Raw genomic sequence first — 22,373 nt, 5'->3', positions numbered from 1 at the left:
ATGTTTTTCTGTGTGAAATTCACAAATCACACAGTGTAACAGACGAAAACCTAGAGTTTGTGACAGGTCAGGTTCTGTCAACGTGATATGAAAACCTGAAGTTTGAGGTCATTGTTTATGCTGACCAAGAGCAAACATAAGACATAAGAAAGGTGATGTTAATTTTCTACCTTATCTCGAGTCTAACATTTTTTTTAATTGCGTGTAGCGGACCACTAGTACATCCTAAACATATCGTACCTCGTAAGCTTCTTTTTTCTTCACCATCACAGTTTTTGTTAGATTTTGAGGCATTGAGTCATTGAAATCCATTAAAATTAGTTTCAACATCAATTACGTTAACGATTGACTACCTACCAGTCTAGTCTTTTTAAGTAAGAAAAAGAGTTATAGAAACAGATTGAGTCCATTAATAAAACATTCAATGCTATTAATAGACAAAAAAATAATAGCCGTGCGTAACGTGCGTCCGAAATCGATCTATAGGTAGTTACTTTTCATCCTCGATTTTATTTCGATTGATTTAAGTTCATCAACAATAATTATTATGGTTAAAATACCGTTTCATCAAGCGCGGGGGCATACTTATAATAATACGCTCATCGGTAATGTCCACACAATTTGAGTTACATTTTCTATAGAGTATTTTATTTTATTAATAAAAATCATAATTATCATTCTAATTGTAGACACATTAGCTATCGATGTCGAATTGTAGTTCGAATTATTATTTAGTGGTTAACTACACTACAATCGTAAAACTAAGTCACAATTTCTATTTAGTTAACCTTTTACAAAGGACAAGTGTTTCCCGATGTTATAAATGAAACAGATAGTCCTTTTCCTTTACTATGGAGGGAAAGTGGACTTTCCGTCCGTAGGGAAAAGTCTTTCCCTCCATCGTAAAGAAAAATGTCACACTACACTCGGGAAATAATTTGATATTTCGTATCACGATGAGTAAAAGTAACTCGGGCTAAAACCCTCAGATACTTTTACTCATCTGGATACGAAATATCAAATTCCTTACCTTGTATAGTGATATGCTATTGTTTCAAGCATGCTAAGGCACAAAACTTGCAGAAGTAATTTCCTTTGGCCTACATTTCATACGAAACCTTCAGTTATTGTGGTGAATTATCAAATTACCAAAACCAACTACCAGATTTTGAGTTGTGCAAATAGGTAGAGACAGTAGCCATTCAATGAAACATACTTCTGATTTTGTTGAGGAATTCATGACGAACTAACTAAAATTATTGATGAAGCTAGTGATACTAGGAACATCCGCAAACAACTAACGATATGTTGGAAATAGTATATTTCAACATACCCCAATACACACAAAACACACATCGAGTGTGTATTGGGGTATTTTGAAATATACTATTTCCAACATATCGTTAGTTGTTTGCGAATGTTCCTAACCTTCACTTTCCTTCTCGACCGTTTACTTTCCCTACCGACCGATTCATATCATAGCTCACCAATACACTCTCACGTATACAGAAAAATTCTTTCGTTTTATATTTACATAGCACTGCTCTTAGCACGAACATAGAAAATATTCTGAGGCTGATGAAATCACATTAGACACTGCGTTTCTTTCGTAAAGATAGATGACTTGTCTTAAAACATCCAATTCAAACAATCCTAAGTTGTAGCTCTCATCACTAAAGCCACCAAATTTGACAAACGTCAATTCACTGTTCATGTTAGGAGTAGTGCTGTGGTAATTATTATTTCACTAATTTAATTTTAACGCAAATTATTTGTGTCTTCGAATGTTTCTTCATCATTGCCCGAGCGAAAAAAATGACTCAAAACGTACATACGTATACGTATTTTTTCAGTATATATAAGGATATGTTGATATACTGTTAGCATTCAGCATGTGATATACTGCTGTCAGTATTTAAATATATACGGTTTTATACTGTGACCAGTATTTAATCAAATACGTTTGTGTACTTACTAATGTAACAATCAGTCTATGATGAGCTTTTGTCGGGGCAACATATCTGTCACATGAATTTTACGAGGTAAGAGCAATATTCACCTTAACATTTTAAGTTAGTAACATTAGTAAATTAATGAAACAAATTCTACCTTCTGTGTATTGTTTCTCTCGCTAGAATAGCTTCTGTATCTTGTTAGGTCTTAGGAATTAGCAAATAATATGACAGTGAAAAGTAGAATTTGTTTCATAATTTCCAATGACTTAGTCGCCATTTTGGATTGACTTGAAGCGTGTTGCGTTGGTTTATTAAAAAGGAACCCTTGATGAGGTAAGATCTTTCGGGCGAGGCAACTTACGATATATATGATGAATTAAAAGCTGAATCAAGACTGTACACGTACACTCATTTCCTTGAAACGTATTTCATTTCTTCAAAAATTAAATAAAATTAAATGAGAATTTTATTACAAAAGAAATGATTAGAAACAATTACGTATTAGAAAGTGTATGGAGATATACTGATTACGGATATAAACGTATATGCTGGTATACTGATCACGTATATAAACGTATATGTCGATATACTGAAATTTCATATACGTATTTTGTATGGGCTTAAGTCGAAAAAAGGGTACCCTGCAGTATTTGTAAGGAAATTCTCATATACGTTTTAATACTCATTTCATTATCGCTCAAATGATTTTTGTCTGACTCCTTATTATTATTTATTGTAATAGTCGTTATTATGACCTTCAATTGGTGTTATGGATGAAAGCTTACAGTCTTCTTGCAATTACTTTTTTTAATGAAAAAATCTTCCAACTCTTCTTTGTGTCATGCTAGAATTTCTTACTAACATTTTTTTGTGTTTGAAATGAAATTTGTTAACAAGACAGCGTATTATGTGAACGAAGCAAACAAAAAATGAAGAAGTGATTAGCGTGACGTGATATTCACTTATAAAATAATTTCGAAGCTTATTAAAAACGACATCATCGTTTCATGTACATATATTAACCGGTATGTATTTATACACAATACCGCGTTATAATTGAAGTATACAATAAAGTTGATGGAGGTCAAGAGTCGAAATTGCGCGTACGAATATCATAATAACATAAACCAAGTCAACGAACATAAATGAAAAATTAATTAAAATTTTGAACAATCATAGATTTCAACGCAAGATTATAGTATTTTTAACATTGTAACGTGATATGACGACGTGTTGAATGATTTAAAATGCTTGAGGATACCAAAGTCACGATTAATAAAAACAGAGTTTTTTTTTGATAAAAGGTGAATTAACGACAATAACGACATACTCGTAATTGATTCTTGTAATACGTGTGAAATTTTGATGTTTAGAAACAATCTAAATTCTTGTTTAGCGCAGCTTCAGATTCCATCTCGGATTCCATATAATTCAACGGACAAAAAAAATTGTCAGAAGAAACTACTTTTAGCACTTTTCAAGATTTGTAAAACCGTTTCGGAAGGAGAAACCTACCGTTTGCAAAACAGATATTTATACATGTTGCAAGCACACTGCATAAACACAATTGCAAGCACTTATATAAACCTAAACACCCGCAAATCGAAATATATGCACTCACCTCGAATTATGTTTATTTACCGAGGGCGAAACCACTAATGGAAATGGTGAGACATGCTTTATTTCCATTCGATCGATTGTAATTAATTTGATTAAATGGGAAGTGAATTTATTTAATATATTTGATCGTCGGTAAATTAGATCAACAAGTTCACGTTACGGGTAAATTAGGCCAAATCATCGGTAAAGTAGATAAAACAGATAAAAGAAGAGGTTTGTAAGGAAAAATTACCTTGGTAATGGATTTCAAGGTAATTTAGAATTTACCATTGGGTACTTAAAAGAAAATTGAAATAGATCGGTCACGATTTTCTCTTGTAGTTTTCCCCTCATGTGCACATTGCAATGTTAGATTTTACGAGTCGTAGGTACGTTTGAAATGTACAAACTTTATAGCCACTAATGTTATGCACATACAATGCAATTAATGTATGAGTTTGAGATTAAAACGCTGAAAAGCGTGAAGATTATTATGAATATTGGCTTAACGACATAGTATGAAGAAAATTTCGAAATAAATTCTGTTGACTTAATTTATTACTTTTGAGGTGGGTCAATTGTACCGACGACACACTGGCACTCGTTTTTACCGACTTCTATGGATGCAGTGTACGCAAACAGTTTATTATTGATCGTAAATATTTAACATAAATCAAGAAAAAGTGAATTCATTCATTTACTCTGTGCATTACATTCTGTCAATATTTAAATCTAACATTAAGCGTCGACTCTACAAAAGCAATTACCTCAACCTCAGTCAATTAATTGGTAAGGTGCCTAAAAACGAAGGACTGGAACGTGAGCCATTTACTAGGCCAGAAGGAGACTTAAAAATAGCCCTGCGCTTATAACTTTATCTAATTGAACCAAGTTTGCAAATGTGATTTATGGCTTTCACTTGTGCAAATTAAGGTGTTAACATATTTTTTCCATTAGGTGATACCACCATGCAGAGTAGAGCTCTTATTTTTCGTCGTTATAGCTAACAAATGACTAGTCGCGTTTTGAAAAATTAAGAAATTTTCTTTTGTTTGTCCTTCAACGATCAATACCTTTTTTGTGACGGTCCCGCATTTCTTTCTTTTTTTAACGAGATTTAAATTTACTAATCAAATAAATATAAATTAGAAAATAATACGTTAGCCTGTCTAGTCTATCTCTCAAATATGGATTTAATATTTGTTTATCTTCACATCAGTCATTTCGTGTATTATTGCCCATTATAATATCCCAGATGTTCTAAACGCATTCTTGTTTTGCTTTCGTTTAAATCTCTTTAACAATAAATAAGATTAATCATTTACAGCCGTGAATGGGATTATGATTTGTGAACGTTGATTTATGGGACCCACCAAGCAAGGAACTCTAAATCAAAATATGATGATTCTTTTCTGTTGAATATTATAAATACCCGTGTGGCGTTCGAATGAATAGAATTCGAAATGTGTGATTGAAACGTAATGATATGTCGCGTGCTTTATGGTATGAGTCTGTAGGAACGTTTTATTTAGTCTAATCTACCATTCGTTCAGGGCTCGTTCTTCAGCTTTTTTGCCATTCTTTTGTTACTAGTTATTAGAATAATGTTGTTTTCAGCGTTTGAAAATCATTAGTTTTCCCTATTTTTAAGCCTTTCGGTGTAAGAAATCATCATCTGTTGCTTGTGACCTGCTGAATTTATAGAAAACTGTTATCAAATTAGTATTGGTTCGAACGTGCGGGAAAAGCACAACTAAAATCTACTACAAAAGAACCAAATAAATTAAGCAACTATCCACCTCCAGTTTTAATAGTTTTCAAGTTTTGTAGAGGCTTCTTTGGAAAAATTTAAAAGGTCAAACTAACAAATTAGTGCCTCTACTGTAATCTATGGTCTTTTCCTTTGTTCGTTTAAACATAATTATTACACTTTCCAATACGACAAACATTGGAACCCTGGGAGTTAAGCCGTAATAAGTATAGACCTGGTGAGTAGAAGGTATTGGAGCCAAGTGTAGTATTGAGTTGAGTGCTTCCAACACAAATTTTGTTTTTAAATTACTTTCTTAAATGTATAGTGTCTACAATATGTGACTAGTGAGATATACTAGCAAGATATACACTAGGGCGGTTTGACTTACAGCCTGGGACAGTCAAAAAATTGCATTTTTATTCTATACGTGTTTCATCGATTTCAGCTGTTTTGCCATTGTAATTTGTATTGTCAAAACAGCTGAAATCGATAAACACGAAAATCATAAAAATACACTTTTTTGAAGGTCCTTGGCTGTAGGTCACTCCTATTGCTCAAAAGTAAAAGTCATTGAACAAATAATTATCTAGAGTTGCGGGAAATGGTCATGTATGACATTTGCAACCTAATTAAGTTACAATCGTCATACAGAACCGTTTCCCGCAACTCGATTCCTTTTAAAATAAATTAATAATCGCCTCAAAAAACATCTTCATTATATTCGATTGAATCGGTGTACATATAAAGAACCATCTATAATTAAGAATTGTGAACAAAAAGTTTTATGCGTTGCAACTGTGTAGAATGTATTGTTAATGAAATTCTGATGCAATAGCACTCACTATCCATCATCAATATTTAGAAAAAAAAATGGTTTTGTTCCATTGTTGTTACACATCATTGCACCGATCATCTTTCACCTAGCTTTTTTTTCTTCAGCCTGTTCACAATAATATCTCTTTAATCAAAACAATAAAGAACAATTAACTTTTTTTATGGTTCGTTTTTTATTTTATTTTTATAAATTATTGAATCGAGGTTTACAGCACCCAGTGTTAAAATATTAATATCTTTTACGTATCACCTCTGTACCAATTGGAAAGTTTTTAATGTTTAATTGCGTGAAGATTAGAAAAGTATTAAAAAGTAAATTTAGTGCTATCGTAAAATTCTAATTGGCCCATTAATTAGGTTTTATTTTCAGATTATATGAAGAAATTGAATTAAGATCTCGTTAATCATATACATCGAATCGGTTATATTATAAAAATGCTGATGTCTTCATCTGTACAAAAATATTTAGATCATTCGGATTTTTTTTGTGCACTTAGTTGTCTGGATTTCGTTAGTAAAACAAATTAAAATTTTATATTTATTCATTCAGTTGGGGAGAGTTTTCTTCCAGACAAATTTAATTAGACTAGTCATCTGCACTTAAATTAATCAAAAAGAATTAATTTTCTCATTTGGCTCTAGTTGTCCGATACAATTTTCTATTATAAATTTTCATCAAAAAAAAAATTAATTCCCAAATGACATTCCCAAATCTGTGAAATGATAGTAAAATCCACAGCTAATCAAAAACGAGTCGAGTTTCAATTTTTTCAAGTTTTATCAAACGAGATTCAATGCACGAGGCACTGAACTGGAAAACGCACTATGTTGGTAACAGCTACTCTTATAACATTTATCTCAATGGAAATTTTGCGGAATAGATTCGAATAGTCCCTCGGGTTGACAGCACATCGTATGCGCATGATTTCAGTTTAGGTGAAAGTTAGGAACACAATTTTATAAACATGAGTGGAATCCTCATTTTTACAAACGTCACTTTTGCGTACTAGTATGTACATAATCCATTTACGCACTACTTTTATCTCACTGCACAGAAAATATTTCAATTTCAACAACTTGATTCAAAGTTCTATCTCCAAAGCAATTTTTTATTTCTAAAAAATTAATTATGTCTTTTTGAAGAGGTAATATACAAGTCTAAGATGTACGTTCACCGTGATGGTCAATAAAAACGAATCAATCAATTAAAGATGCATAAACAAAAAATGAATAATTCATTCGAATTAGAATTTAATTTTAGGTTATTATTTGATAACTGTTTTTACGTCTAAAATTAATGAATTTAATGATTGATGGACCTTTAGCTAATTTACCTTTTCTATATTTACAAAATCATCAATTTGTTGCTAGGGCACTGCTAGGATCTGTTGATTGATATTGATAAAGAGACTAACTAAAAAGAATCTGGATGCAAGATGTGAGGTTGCAGTTAATGAAAGAAAAAAAAATATTGAACAATTTTTTTGGGGAGGTGTGCTACTTAAGTTCGAAGCATTAACTGTCATAGCTTTTAATACCTAATTTCTACATGTTGAAATTTATGTACGCTTGCCTGAAAACAGACGACAGGCAATATGCAGAGAAATGATAAGTTGGCACGCCTGTGTTGAGAAAGCCAACTGTCATTCCAATGTTTCTTCTATCTCGCCACAGGTTACTCCAATTATTGTCGTTTAAAAATAATTTTCACGCATAACTCTGTTTCCATCCCTGGAGTGAGATAGCCTGACAAAAAATAGGTACAGAAAGAATCGATTGTGGTCAACATTATAAAATCTTATTGACTATCCCATGTAAAAATCGACTCCCTGCGAAAACGATCCATTACATGAAGAATATTTTCGGTTAATTTTACATGAATTCTTTTGTTTTTAATGGGGCAGGCAATACACCAGAATTGGATGCCGCAACATAGTTAATTAATTCGAAACAACTTTGGGACACTCACAACTTGATGTTGTAACTGTTTTTTTTTACAGAATCGAAACACCCTTAACTCGTTCATGAGTTAAAGATGAACTCCGAAGTTTTTGAATTAAGCGGAACGAAACGGTGTCTTTAGGTACTCTAAACGTTACTTGGAAAGACTTATTTTCGTCGTCGTTTAATCGCGTATTTGACCATGACAAAGATTGGCCCACCCTTAGCCGTGCGCTGTGGGTGAATTCTACTGTTGCATTTACATATGTCAGATTCACGGACATTTGCAAGAAGATATGTCAGCCTTTGTCCCTAATATGGTGTTTCTGTTCATATGGTGTATTTTTCGATTTACTTTAGGAGATTTGATCCAGGAACGAACTAGTGAAAATAGATCAAAAATGTACCTGAAACAGCGAATAGGTATAGCAGTACAACGCACGAGGGTTGGACAACGGCAGTCACAGAGAACGGACGTGTTTATGCGTTGCTCTCTAAAAGTGTTTCTTTTGTGTGGCTGTGTGTGAATTCATTTTCGATTTTGTCTAATTTCTGTGCCAACTTTTACGGCTTTGGTGTTTTTATTTTGCTGTAATGTTTAAATGGTGAAATTATTTTAAAGGTTTTATTAACGAAGTCAAAGTGTTGTTCTCGTAGGTCATTTTCTCTTTGATCAATAAAGTCGTTCTCGCCTCATTGTGCGATATCAACAATTGTGTTATTTCCTTTGTTATTTAACATGTGCTTCGTGGCGTCGGTTTACGGATTAACAATCGACTCTACCAGAAGCTAATGCTAAATTACGTGCTCGATTAATGTACGAAAATGACACATTGCCGTATGGCATCTGGCAGTCAATTTTAGTGCAGGTAAGGTACAAACGCTTCGGGTTCTCATTTGACACCCCAAAACCACATAGCAAATTTTTACAAATTTGCTGTGGTACAATCCCAAGATACAGAAACTATCTTGTACTCCAAAATGACCGCGAGGTTTAACAGATCTATTGATTGATACGTTGTATGGATGTCAAGGGATATGACGAAATACGAATCATTCAGACGCTACAACCTGCAACGCCAGAACGAGTTCAGTCACATGGTGGCATGGCGATTTATACGAAGAGGCAACTCATGGCCTATGGTGATTAGACACTTGCTATTACCTAAAACTAATAGCCGTAACCGTAACAAAGTCGGAAATATCAAAAAACCCAACATTCGCTTTCTCCATAAAAGAAACCATATCGACATAATGTCAATAGTAGAAAGAGCTACAACATGACAATGTTGATAGCGCCATCTTTGGGAAAATGTACAGGTCAATTAGTGATGGTTGTGGTATTCGCATACCACCCACGGCTTGGAGAATTCACAACGTATGGGACGTTAACACACGGTCGATTTGTGAACAATCTAAGTCGGGAGAGATATGATGTAAAATCACAGTCCATATGATCAAGAGACTTGTACAATAGCACAACAGGCCCATCTGAGGCTTAGGTGCTGGGCTTACACCCTCCCATCTAATCTAATCTAATCTAGTACAACGCACGAACGCTGCCAGAGTTATGGGCACTTTCGGTAAAGATCATAAAGGGTTGGATGAAATATTTTATATTTTACAAACATTTTCAGAATGATCCCATTGCCAAGTTCTTCTTAACTCGTTAAAAAAACTGTCACCGAAGCTTATTCTGCTCAAAAACTACACTTTTGAATTTGCTTTTATCACAAAATTGTTAGCTTGCGTAATGGATTATTTTCGCTCAATCCAATGTAATCTATAGTATTATTTCCATCTTTCGCAATAATATAAGGTTTTCTTTTTGTTCTTATTTAATTCATAAATTTGAATTTGAATCTGTCGATGTCGATAACACTTAGATCAATGGAAGTAACAGATAATTATAATTGCATTCTTTAAAACCTTACCACTTTATTTCGTAGTCGTTTTCGTGGTCATTTTAAACATTTGCAAGCTGTAAAAAGGGTTTGAACTGTTTATTATCTTAGTTTAAAAAAAAAATACTGATGGAGAGTCACAAGATGAGCGAAGGTTACGTAATGCCAGACTAACTACAATTCATAAAGATTGAAAATGACCAAAGTTTTATAATTGGGAATGTTTGAGATGACGTTCACTTCGTATGAATAACTATTAGCGTCACTATGGGCGAAGAAATTTTTCGTATAAAAAATAAATCAAACAAATTTATAGCAAATAGAGTTCGAATTAGCACAAAATTACGTGTGAAAGTAAAAGTCGAGCTTTTTTTATAATTAGTCACCTGAATATCCATGTGGGTGGGTTGAGAGCAAATCGAATAGTAGTTCGTGTATTAAGGTGTATATAATCCTCTCCTCCTTCTGCTCGGACGTTCTGTTGACTGACTCGAGATTGGCTTGAGTTCGAATTCGAATTTGCATTTCCATAATTTAAAGGTCAAAGCTTTATAACTCCTGGAATGTTATTGTAATCATCTATCCATCTATTATCGACAGATGACAATAGGCGATGAGCTTTCACAAGGGTATAATAAAACAAAATTAGTAAAACATTGTCCATCAAACAGATAGATAGTTAGGGTAAGGTGAAGATTGTGGGTTCGTGTCCCACCTGTGCAACAATTACATACATACCGTTACCGTTACCCTTATTCATATGATCCTCTGATGGTCCGTTGCCAAAGCGTAACGTTAAAAATATCGAATGTCCTATTGATCGCTTATAATGTACGATTGCCGTTAATAAAAGGTGAACGGCAACTCTACCCGTTAATCAAATTTCGAACGAAAGTAGTTTTTCTTTTACATCATTTACTATAATACTTTTCTGCGAACGTACTACATCTGTTTTCAATTACGTTAACGAAACAAATTAGCAGTTCATTGATATATTTACTGGTCTTTCCCAAAAAGATGGAACTTCCAGCAAATCTAACTGCACAGTGGTACTATTCGCACATATGTTCGATCAAATTCATTCAAAACTTATTTTATCTACAATCGATTTTCGCACCTGACTAAAGAAAACATCTCAGTTGAATTGTCTTCTATTTTAAGAAAATAGTTTTATATGCCAACTATTCTGTTTAGAAATGATTTTATGCAATTGAGCGTGAGATCCAAACTTCTCTAAAATAATGAAAACGACTCAAGCATAAACCGAACAAAGAAGAACAGAGAAATATGAATATTTGCTAAATTAATAATCACAAATTTAATGGGTGTGTCCTATTATTATTCACATGGTTAAAATAACTATGCAAAGTATTTGAATAAACAAATTCAATAAATTTAGATATCATAACCCATAATATTGACTATTAATTGCATTGTGATGATTCGAATGTTTTTATATCAATCTGATTGGATCAAAAGAAGTAATAGACTTGACAATTTATTCATGCTAGTAATGTTATTGTGGTATGCCAAGCATCATTTTAAGAAAAATTAACAACAACAAAAAGTGAAAATTTACTGACGGTGTCGATTTCAAGGAATAGAGAAATTAACCTATTCACAGTAGACAATCATCACAAGTTAAATTATCAAATCTGTTTCTTCGCTTCAACGACGTGTTTTCAATTGATTCACAGAATCTTGTACTTCATTAGATTTAACGTTGAACTTGCTATGAAGTACCTCATTAGCTTATTATTTGTTGTTGACATAGCTGTCGATAACAGATGACCTCTATAAATGAAACAATGAAAACCGTAGCTCTACAGTCTTGTTTCAAATAATTGTAAACCCGAGTTTTGGCAACACGAACAATACGAAAACATATACAAATGTTCATTCATCATGCGGTTATGTCTATATGTATCAAATTTAACATTCGTATGGCCTTGGAACAAACCTATTCCATGAACATTTCCTTTTTGTGTTTCGGGTCAAAACGCGCATACGGCTCGTCAAACAATTGTCTCCCTAATTGTTACTAATTGCTGATTAATTACTTTAGAAACGAGACTGATGGAGTACAAACCCAATAATTTTTCTTAAATGTTTAAACAGCAAAGAATCGGCTATTTGCACCGAATGTGTGAACAAACACTACCATCGTAATATAAGTAATAGTCTTTCGAGACAGAATGTGACAGATCATAAACTCGGTTGAGAAATTATGGATAACATGGATTGCAACTGCGGTGGCTTAAAGCTGGTTTATAACATATTCGTGTGCGTAGTAATTTTTGTTAGTTTTGTCAATGATATTCCACAAAATCAGCAAGTTCATCATTATTCGTGGACATTATTTGAAGAAAACGAATCTGCAATCGCAACGTATTGGATAAATCCATGTGGCAATATAGGGACAAAAATTGAATCCGGCATACGACGAAGGGATCCAAACCTGCCGAAATTGAGAGACTCGTTGCCAAATTTCATCAACCGACTGCAGGACGACCAAATGCATGCAATTGACACGTCAGACATTGGCGATTGGTTCAAACACAATGCCACGTACACATTCCTACATCAACTTGACCCAACGACGAATAGGGTTGACCTACAGAAGCGACACGAAGAGGTCCAGATATATGTTGGGGCATTTCAACATCTGGTCTTCACGCAAAAGAAATACGACATTTTGCATAACGAAGGAAATGAGGTAACAATCGAAATTCAGCTCCTTTTTATATTAGCCAAAAACCTTCTATGTGAAATCGAAACAACCATCGAACGTACAGGACACTCGATAAAAACGGTATTTACACGTGAGGGAATGGATAAGCTGCTAACGTTTCGCAACAATAACAGCATCAATAAATTTAGTGGCGAAGTAGATGAATTGGACAATAAATTTGCTAAAGTACGGTTTCATGAGTATGTGCGAAATTTACAACAGTTACTGAATCGTGCAGGTAAAAGGAATTTTAGAATTTAGTTCGATATACACAAATCAAGAGAAAACACAAGAGAAAACTTGTAAACCTAGAGTTGAAGAGGCAAAAAAGATATAAAATTAAATGTTGTAAAATGGGTCACGACCCTTCATGTTTTTGGTTGATTTTTTTTTTTAGTTTGTGTCCTATCTGTGATCTTATAGTAAAAATATGAATTTTATTTCAGTCTAGACAAACATAGTGAAAGTGAAAAGTAAAATAAAACGTAAAATTGTAAACGAAATTTCGTCTTTCAAATGTCCAATGAAAATGTCATCAAAATGATCAAAAGGAGATGAGATCTCACCACCATAAAATTATAAAGTCTAGAAGGCATTCAAGCTTCAAGCCTTGAATTCGATAGGTGAGCGTTATTATTGGTGTATCTAGAATACATTCAGATTGTTTTGTGCTCCACGAAGAAACATTTTCCAAAATTGCTGACGTTGTAAAAAGTTTGAGAAAAAACGGTGAACTAATAACTAAACTCACGTTTATGCCCTTTTCAATCGTCTTTTTTCTTCAGGGCAGAAGTACAGCTCCTCTAACAGTATCCAGAAATTTCAGCTGTTGGATAAAACTTGGGATTTTATTTAAAGTTTTGCCATAGATCATAAATAAAACTTACGACAGGTCAGGTCAGATTTACCTGAAAGAGAAATTTAATTTGACCTGACCTCAATTCATGACATGAAAAAACGTAAAATTACCCAATGAAGTGAAATTGAATTTGAAAATTAATTTTAACTGGAGGATGCTGTACAAGAAACTACTTTGTGGTGTAACGTATAAACAGGTCCATACAGCATAATCCTTGGCCCAATTTCGGTAATATTAATTATTCTATTCAGGCCCAAATATTGCTTTGAGTTTGATTCCCACTAGTAGGTGACGTTACTCTGCTCTAACAATCCTTCTATGGTCAGTGTTCATCTGAGATATTGTGCATAGTGCAACGGCTCCACAAATCGACTTTTGTCACTCGAACGTCGGTCCAAGCGCACCTTTATGTTGTGTCTTCTTGATTATGTCTCACAGTAAAGTATATAGGGGTTCTCTTACGTGTAATTAGATTTAGATTAGACCTTCCTGCACGTGCTCTCCCTTTATAAGTATTACTTTTGACTTCACTTTTAATTTTTAATATGGTATGAATAAACGACTTCGTGTTCTTACAGATCACGCTAAAGTCGTACGCCCCTATCTAGTGGATAGGCTCCTCAACTCAAAAGTGCCAGTTATTATAGTTCCCGCTTTGAAACAGTTTTCAATGCCGGTTTTGCATTCCATTCGCTTGTGTGATGTGTTTTAGGTCACACCAAGAAAGCATAACACCTGCCTTAAAGAAATAAATATTTTCTATGTCAATGGTGGGAGCAATGCTATGAATAAACCCAAGGAAAATTAAAGTTGCGAATCAGGTAATGAGCAATCAACAACCGATTAATAGTAATAAGCATCAATAATCGTTTCAGATGTCCATAACTTTCAAAATGTATATTTTTATTAGATTACCAAAGAAAAAGAATTAAAATCAAAATTAAACGAAATTCCAACAACATTCATTGCCTAACGCACAAAAATTGTACAACTCAAAAGATTACAGAAAAGTTTAAAATTTATTGCGCTGTGAACAAATATATTTCATTCAGGAAAAAAAAATTAGGTTTCTGTTTTGTGTCTCATTAGAGTGGCTTTGTTCTCAAATTTATTTTCATTGGAATATATTTCTGGAAAAATAATATTTCCCCATTTTCTTACAAGAAATACGTTGAAAATAGAAAATTGCGTATACAAATGAACAAATGAACAAGTACAGCGATACAATAATATTCAAGTTGAGTCACGCCGATATAAATATGTAATAAAGGCATTAATCAATTTCATATTACTTGGATTTTACTAATTGCTGTAAATTCGGATCGGAATTATTTTTGTAAAATTGATTTTATGTCTACGATTAACTGACTGAAATGTTTTGGTTTTATTTTCGAGACAAATAAACTAATGGGAATGGATACTGTCTAGATAGAATTAGTATGGCCATTGAACTCTTAAATTGTAGTTTTCACGTTTTGTACTAATTAATCTAACTTTTCTGATTATTCTTCGTCATACTTTTGGGCTGGAAAGACGAAGTCATAAACGGATAGGTGGAAGAGGTGAGTCTTATCAAGATTTATTTCCGGTATGTATGTCAATATAATTGGATGACAATGTCATAATTTTAGTCTGAGTATACTAAGTAGGTGAGATAGTTGGAAATTTTCACGGTGACCCGTGAGAAAAAGTTTTTCCAAGGTCTACTCAAAAAATGAAGACACTGAAAAACCGGTCCACGATATCTGAGCTGAGCCTTCCCCATATAGAATGTTTTTTATATTTAAATTTTTTTTATGACTTTTGTATGAACATTCAGGGTGGTCAAGTAAAAAAAAATTGAGAGGGTACCCAAAGAAGTGTATTGTTTGGAGGGATGAAACCTCAGAGATCTCAGAAAAACCGTTACACTATATCTGACTTGATCCTTCGAAAAAAAAAATCGATTGAGTGCCACAGTTCATTTTGTCGGTAAATTAAATTTAATTTCTCTGTATAGAGTATTCTGCTGAAACGAACAAAGAAACATACGATTTGAGTTCCTCAAGATCTGGTATCTTTAGTCCATCGCTCGATTGTTTAATCGATATATCAGATGGCAAACTGAAACTAATCAGGTCACAGTCAGGCGCACTTGTCCTCTAACTTGGCTTTGAAATTTTGAATCCTTCGAACACACTCCACTAAATTGTATTAGAAATCCACCTTCACTCATAAGGCGTGTTCATAAATTAAGCGCTTATTGAATATAAATACCAAAATACGTTCGGACGTTTTGAAGGCCGGTTTTGAAAAACATGCAATAGGTGAGGGGAACTCAAAAATTACCAATTTATAGCGTGCGCAATATTTAAATGGTCCTTTCTACTACCCGCAACACGAAAACTCTCGTACAGGTTAGAGTGATCAATTGAACCTTTAAGACCCCAAACAATAACGTTGCGATATGAATATTTCGTCTTTTACTTGCTACCCGTGTTATTGTCTAGGAATATATTTTCTTTTGGCCATAAACACATAGACACATAGGGAACAAGAACACTTATTCGAGAGTTAGAAACTTGATTTCACCACGCGTGGTTCAGCTTCGTTCCAGATTCACGTGACGTTCCCTATGTGTTTAAGACCAAAAGAAAATATATACCTAGACCATAACACGGGTAGCAAGTAAAAGACGAAATATTCAAAATGATATAAACGGAAATTCATTATTTATTCGATCTTTAAAATTTAAGTTTAGTTTCAAGTCAAAGGATATGTTTTGTATGCAATTTTCAATTATAGCTACCTCATATGCCAATTATCCTCTGGCCGTGTCCAAACAATACAAATTGCCAGCAGCAACACTTCTCCTCTGGTACTTTTTCTTCTCTTTACCTTTTCTGTGTATTTTTTCTACATTCGTTCGTCCGTATACTTATCGAGAAAGCGTCTAACAAACGGAATGTACAACAGAAAAGAGGATTCCGACAGTCAACGTGATTAATTTGTACAATTGTTAGCAAGAGTGGAATTTAATGAATGATTTTATTATATGTTTTATTATATGTGTTTGCTGGTTGACTTGAATGATGAATACAGAATAAACAATGAAAAGAAAAAAGGCGGAAAAAATTTATCTCCTTCAGTTTAAAAGGTATTTTGTGGCGCGCGGTGCTAACCAAACACGTATAACATTCATTTCGAAATGCACTGAAGGAAAAAAAAAACAAACTTTTTGAACGAGAATACATTTATGTCATTATAAAATATGCAATCAAATCAATGTTCTGCGTTTTTTTTTTCAAACTGTTTACCGAGCACTTTATTTCGAAAAGATGAACGAGATTATTAGCATTGAAAAAAGAATTGAAAAAGTAGCCTTTAATGTCGGTAAACCTATATTTATAAAATAAAATTTATCGTTGTCAGGTTGATGGATAAAGGAGTTTCTTTTCGCTAGGTCGTTTCTTAATTTAATTAAAAATATTCGTTTCATAAAACATTACGACTGGCTTGGAATTAAGAGGAATCGATGCTTAGCTCAAATTGTAGTCCTTTTTCAAAATGTACGATGGCAATAACGACCACGAATGTGTTAGCGTTAAATAAAAATCGTTCTTCGAAAATAACAAAAAGAATGTTTCAGCTGAAGGCCGGAAATTTCGATGAACTTCAAAAGGTGATATTTCGCACATGGCGAATATTTTTATTTAGGTCAATGGATGGCCAGAGGATCAGACATCAAAAACAACATAAGTCGTGTATTTTTGTAAAACTAAAATTTTGCTTTCGTGTTCATTTCGTACTAAAAAAAGGGTTCTAAACCTGTGATTACAATGGCCAGTTGGGTATCATTGTAAAGCTAGGTTAAGCTTCTATCCACAGATCTAAAGATAAACATTCGCTATCTGGGCATGTAAACAAAGCGTCGCTAAAAATATCTCCGACAGAGGCTGGACCACTTTCAAAAATTTTCATAAAATGTTCAATATTCTCAGAGCTGGTCAAACTGCCAACCAAATATATTTTCTGTTGAAAGCTAACACATTCGTGGTCGCTTTTGCAGTCTTATATTTTTGAAAAAGGATTCGGGTGGAAAGATATCGTCAAAAGTAAACTAAAATAAAGTATTTAAATAACGCCCAAACGTACGCTTTTCAGCAAAATATCGATGCCTCTTAACGTAGCACTTAACACACGTTAGGGAGATGTTGTTCCGAATGTTTCCTATAGTTATTTTCCTAACGCATGCTAAAAAGATTTTTTCTTAGCGAATGAGAGGTTTCGTGCAGGACCCGAGTTCTGGAATGGAATTCGTTAAAAAAAATCGTTTTAAAAATCCTCAGTTAGGAACAAAAATTTTCCAAAGCGACTTCAGAAATACGCGACAAAGTCGCGATATCTTAACACTAGTTAGGAAATAGCTATTTTGCTAACTAGTTAGTAAATAGGTTTTTTTTTGCTTCTGCAAATGATTGTACTACAATTTTGTCAATTGAGTGCGCAAAACTTATATCTCTTATGTATTACGACAATTGTCGTGTGCAAATCAACTACGTTTGCTAAATAAATTGTTGCTAAAAATTATTATATTTTACTGCTGTTACTACACTAACCTTAGGTACTTAATTGTTTTCCAATTATTGTTCTACCCATTGACCTCCGACTCGTTCTGCTAACCGTAATTTTCGTAGCTACTTTTTATGTTACACCTCGGTAACGTTTTATGAGCTTGTAAGATGCTTATAGTTATGGCGATATATGGGTGTTTACGGGTACGGTACCGTGCTATAATTTTGTATTTGTTCGAAAAGACCAACTATATTATTATTTTATTCTGTTCCCGTCCCGTCCCAGACGGCTAGATCAAACAATGCCATATCGTATATTGATTTTAAAACGAAAACTTCCCATTTATGATCTCATATCTTATCATGTTAGTATGTTTCTGCTCTGTTTCTCGATTAATAATTTGATGTCCTCATACCCATCTCAACAAAGATATCGCTTGTGACAGCTCTAAGCCATTAAAGCTATATCCCGTATACGTATTATACATATATTTCGTTTGGAAATCAAAATATTATTTCAACTTACACTTATACTGGTCGCTTGTTTTAGCAGACATATCAAATATAATATTTTTATAGAAATCTCTGGGAAAACGGTATTTACAAGCGCACACACAGAGGAGGGATGAGAGAACAGTACTGGATGGAAAATAATGTAAATATTATTTCCTGTTGGCTATTTACATTTTCTAATATTATATTTTATCTTTGAAATTGAAAAAGTTATTTCAAATAGCCGTATTACGAAGCTGTGTATTTAAATTTATATGCAGGACGATGTACAGACAGAAACGTTATCCGTACAAAATGTAAATTTCAAATTACTATAGAAGGGATAAATAAATAACAGAATAAATGCTCAAAAATAATAATAAAAAAATGAAGTTCTCTCATTTGAATACACACACACATCCAGTTCCAGTGTATTACATTACTTACAATGTTAAATGCAATTTGTATTTTAAGTATAAATATTTACGCGGCATTTGCATTTAACCACATATACCACAATTTAGTAAATAAAAAGCTAAGCTGCACATAATAAAATACGATTATTGTTGTTTCCTTGATTTCTGGCTGAAAGGTTTGCCAATGCAAACAGACCTTTTTTTCGTCTCGTACAATGTTACGGATGCAAAAATTTATTCTCGTTTTATTTTAGAATCATTCCATGGAAAATTACGTCGATTTGTTATGATTCGCCAACATATAGCACTGTATTATCCAAATCATAAGGTCTAGTACTTTTTATTATTATCCATTTATTTCAAGAAAAAAATATAAAGGTCACAGTTTCCTTTCTCTAATTATTACATAAAAAAAACATTAAAGCAAACGTTAACAAAAAGAATAAGTCAAAAAAGGAAAAATTAGCCTGCGTAGCTTCAATTCGCAATTTTAACGATTCAAAGAAGCTACGAAAAACAAAACTAAAAAAAAAAATTCTTTCTTCAAAAAATTTAAACAACATTAACTGCGTCAAATAAGGGGGAAATAGTGAGGGACGATGCAACGTAAAAATCATAAAAATTAAATAAACAGGAAAAGCGCATGTACGTCAAACAATTATCCGATCAATTAACAGTGACGAGCACTAACGGCTCTCTTTCAGCAGTAAATCCTTTAACGAACGGCAGAATTCTTCATAGCGTCTTAAGTTTCTAAGCGACAGTGGCAGTGAGTTGTACAACGAAGGTCCAGAAAAGAGCAAACATCGCCTTCCGTATTCAGATTGAACCTTCGGCTTCCTCAACAAGTGGGAGTACCTGGTCCTGTAGCAATTAACATTGTCGGGAAAAGCTAGAGAGCGGTGCTTCACACGATTAACACAACAAAAGACAAACCTGCAAACTGCCTGCTTATACAGCTTATACTTCATCACATTTAGTTTTTGCTGTCTAAGAGACTTTAGGAGTCTTTATTAAGACTATTTTTGATCGTTACCTACTTTTAATCAGATTCATAATCAGGTTAGTATTTACCTATTCACGTCGTTTGAAATGAGTTCAGGTCACAAAACTTTCTCTCCACACCAAACAGTGTGAGAACATCCCTTATGATCTTATCATAGGGCTCATGTTCACCTACAAAAGGTTGTGTCTGTTTCTGTCTACACATTCCTAAGAGATAGACCGAGTCAATTCATTTATCATCCTCCGATTAAAAATAATAAAAAGAAAACTGGAAAAAATGAGGCAAAAGCAAATAAAAAAACAAACTTTGTTTCCCAATCGCATTAAAATCATTGAAATATCGTTAATTCGTTTAAATATAAACACCACACCAACTAACTACAGCTTTATATTTATATATATGTCGGTCTACAATGTGGTGTACCCTGCTCTTCGTCTGTTTACATGCAAAGAGACAAGATGAAGTACAAATTAAAACAGCCTCAGAACTATTAGTGTGCACCGGAGTAATTGCGATGCACATTTTTTTCTGTTTATACAACAGTGAACATGTGCTGTTGAATGTTGAGGAACGTTGAGTGTTTTTTACAGTTTATATGGAAAGAAATTCTTTCGGCCACCCGCATTATATATTTATATAATAGATCTAAATGAATCGAAATGAATCTGAAACATTTGGAATTGGATTGCAATAATTTTGTACGTTTACATCAAAGTGCAGTGTGTTTGTTGAATTATTTATAGCATCGATAACAGACTAAGCAGATGGGAAGTGGTTTCATAATAATAGAAATACCAATGCGTCGTCCACTTTTTTATATAAATTCCGTGGTTTCGAAAAACCCAAAAGTGCTGATCGCTGTTAAAACTTTTATGCTATATCAATACTCATCAGATTTTCACAGTAAAAGACTTGCTTCGGTATCTTCTTCGACTCATATAGTATCATGTCATCCAGGAAACTATAATTATTTTATGATATAAATAATGAATGAAATCCCAAAGAGAACTCACTAATGTTGAGGCCCCCTCAACTTCTTTTTACAGATTTGCGAACTTCGAATAAAAAATCACAAATTGATTTAAACTGCTAATTGAAATGAGAAGACATAAAACATACCATCATTTGCAAAGACACAATGTTTATCACTTTAGAATCATACTTACTTATACATGGAAAAGGACTAAAAACTTCTACAGGTTATGGGCTCAAATTTCTGAGATAATAATTGAAAAATAAAAGGTAAATATTATCGACGAACTCTAGAAAATTACCCTTAAAAAATGACTTTTACACATAATCCTTCTTTCCTTTAAGCTCTGTCATACACATCCAAACAATATAGAATTAAGAAACGGATTGTTTTTTATTTACATTTTTTTCCATCATCAAAACAAAACAAAAAACTTTTGTGTTTTGAAGTTGACACATCGTCAAAAGATATGTGATGCGTCCCTTTAAAATATATTCACATTCCTTTAACCGCCTTCAACACAAACGAACAACTCGGTCGTTAAAAATATTAAAGAAAAAAAATCCGAAATGTTTTTTTTAAATGAAAAGCTGAAATGTAAACACTTTTTTATATTGTTTTATGTATATCACCACAAGTTAAGTTATTCTCTTGATCTTGATGGTTGTTACATCAAAATAATTGAATGCGTATGTTCTAGATTTCCCGTTTTATTTCGTTGTATTTATCATATATGGGACGGAAATTTAAATTTTATATTAACGTGGAACCGTATAAACAATCGATTTTTCACAATTTATTCTATGATTTCGCTGATATAAATAAGAGTTTTTAGCTTTGAAGATGTGAAAATAAAAATTCCATTGGGGTGGAAACAGAAAGAATGTTCAAAAAAATGTGATATGAACATTTTAATCACACATCTCATGACTTCTACTGAAATGATTCATTGATAGCAGAGACTGAAATTTTCCCCTTTAGACGACTTACGTTGTTTTTCACAATGAAAATGTTATAAAGGATGTTTGGCAAGAATAAGGTTTCATCCGCTTGATAACGAAAGTTTGTGTTCCACTTCAAAATAGTCAGATTAAACGTGCAAGTTTTCAACTTGCTGTTTGGAACTTCAAGCCTTCCATCTGGTCTTTCGAACAAGTTACTAATGAAATCAGTTTCAGAGTCTGGGAATATTTCTGGAAAAACAATTTCCCACATTTTTTTTCCAAATTTCATAGATTTTCACAAAACTTACGGAAAATACGAAAAAATTTGGGAAAAAGTTTTTCCAAAAGTAGTCCCTGGTTTTAGATCCATATCTCGAATCTCTCTTACTTTAATAACTAACTTCTGGTTCTGA

At 33.2% G+C, this 22,373-nt stretch overlaps 1 protein-coding gene across 1 annotated transcript; it reads left to right on the top strand.

The window, feature by feature from the left end:
• The first annotated feature begins 12,183 nt into the window (after positions 1-12,183).
• On the top strand, positions 12,184-13,092 carry LOC119080362. The gene has a single exon (XM_037188661.1). It carries the CDS (start codon positions 12,214-12,216, stop codon positions 12,976-12,978), a length of 765 nt encoding a protein of 254 aa, XP_037044556.1. The 5' UTR covers positions 12,184-12,213; the 3' UTR covers positions 12,979-13,092.
• The last annotated feature ends 9,281 nt before the right edge of the window (positions 13,093-22,373 follow it).

This window comes from Bradysia coprophila, unplaced genomic scaffold (assembly GCF_014529535.1).
Source record: "Bradysia coprophila strain Holo2 unplaced genomic scaffold, BU_Bcop_v1 contig_350, whole genome shotgun sequence".
In the NCBI taxonomy this organism is placed as follows: Eukaryota; Metazoa; Arthropoda; class Insecta; order Diptera; family Sciaridae; genus Bradysia; species Bradysia coprophila.
This window is presented reverse-complemented; position numbering and strand designations above follow the sequence as displayed.

Bases quoted from the DNA above. Each gene is read 5' to 3' on its own strand.
- LOC119080362 (XM_037188661.1), top strand. From the start codon at position 12,214: ATGGATAACATGGATTGCAACTGCGGTGGCTTAAAGCTGGTTTATAAC.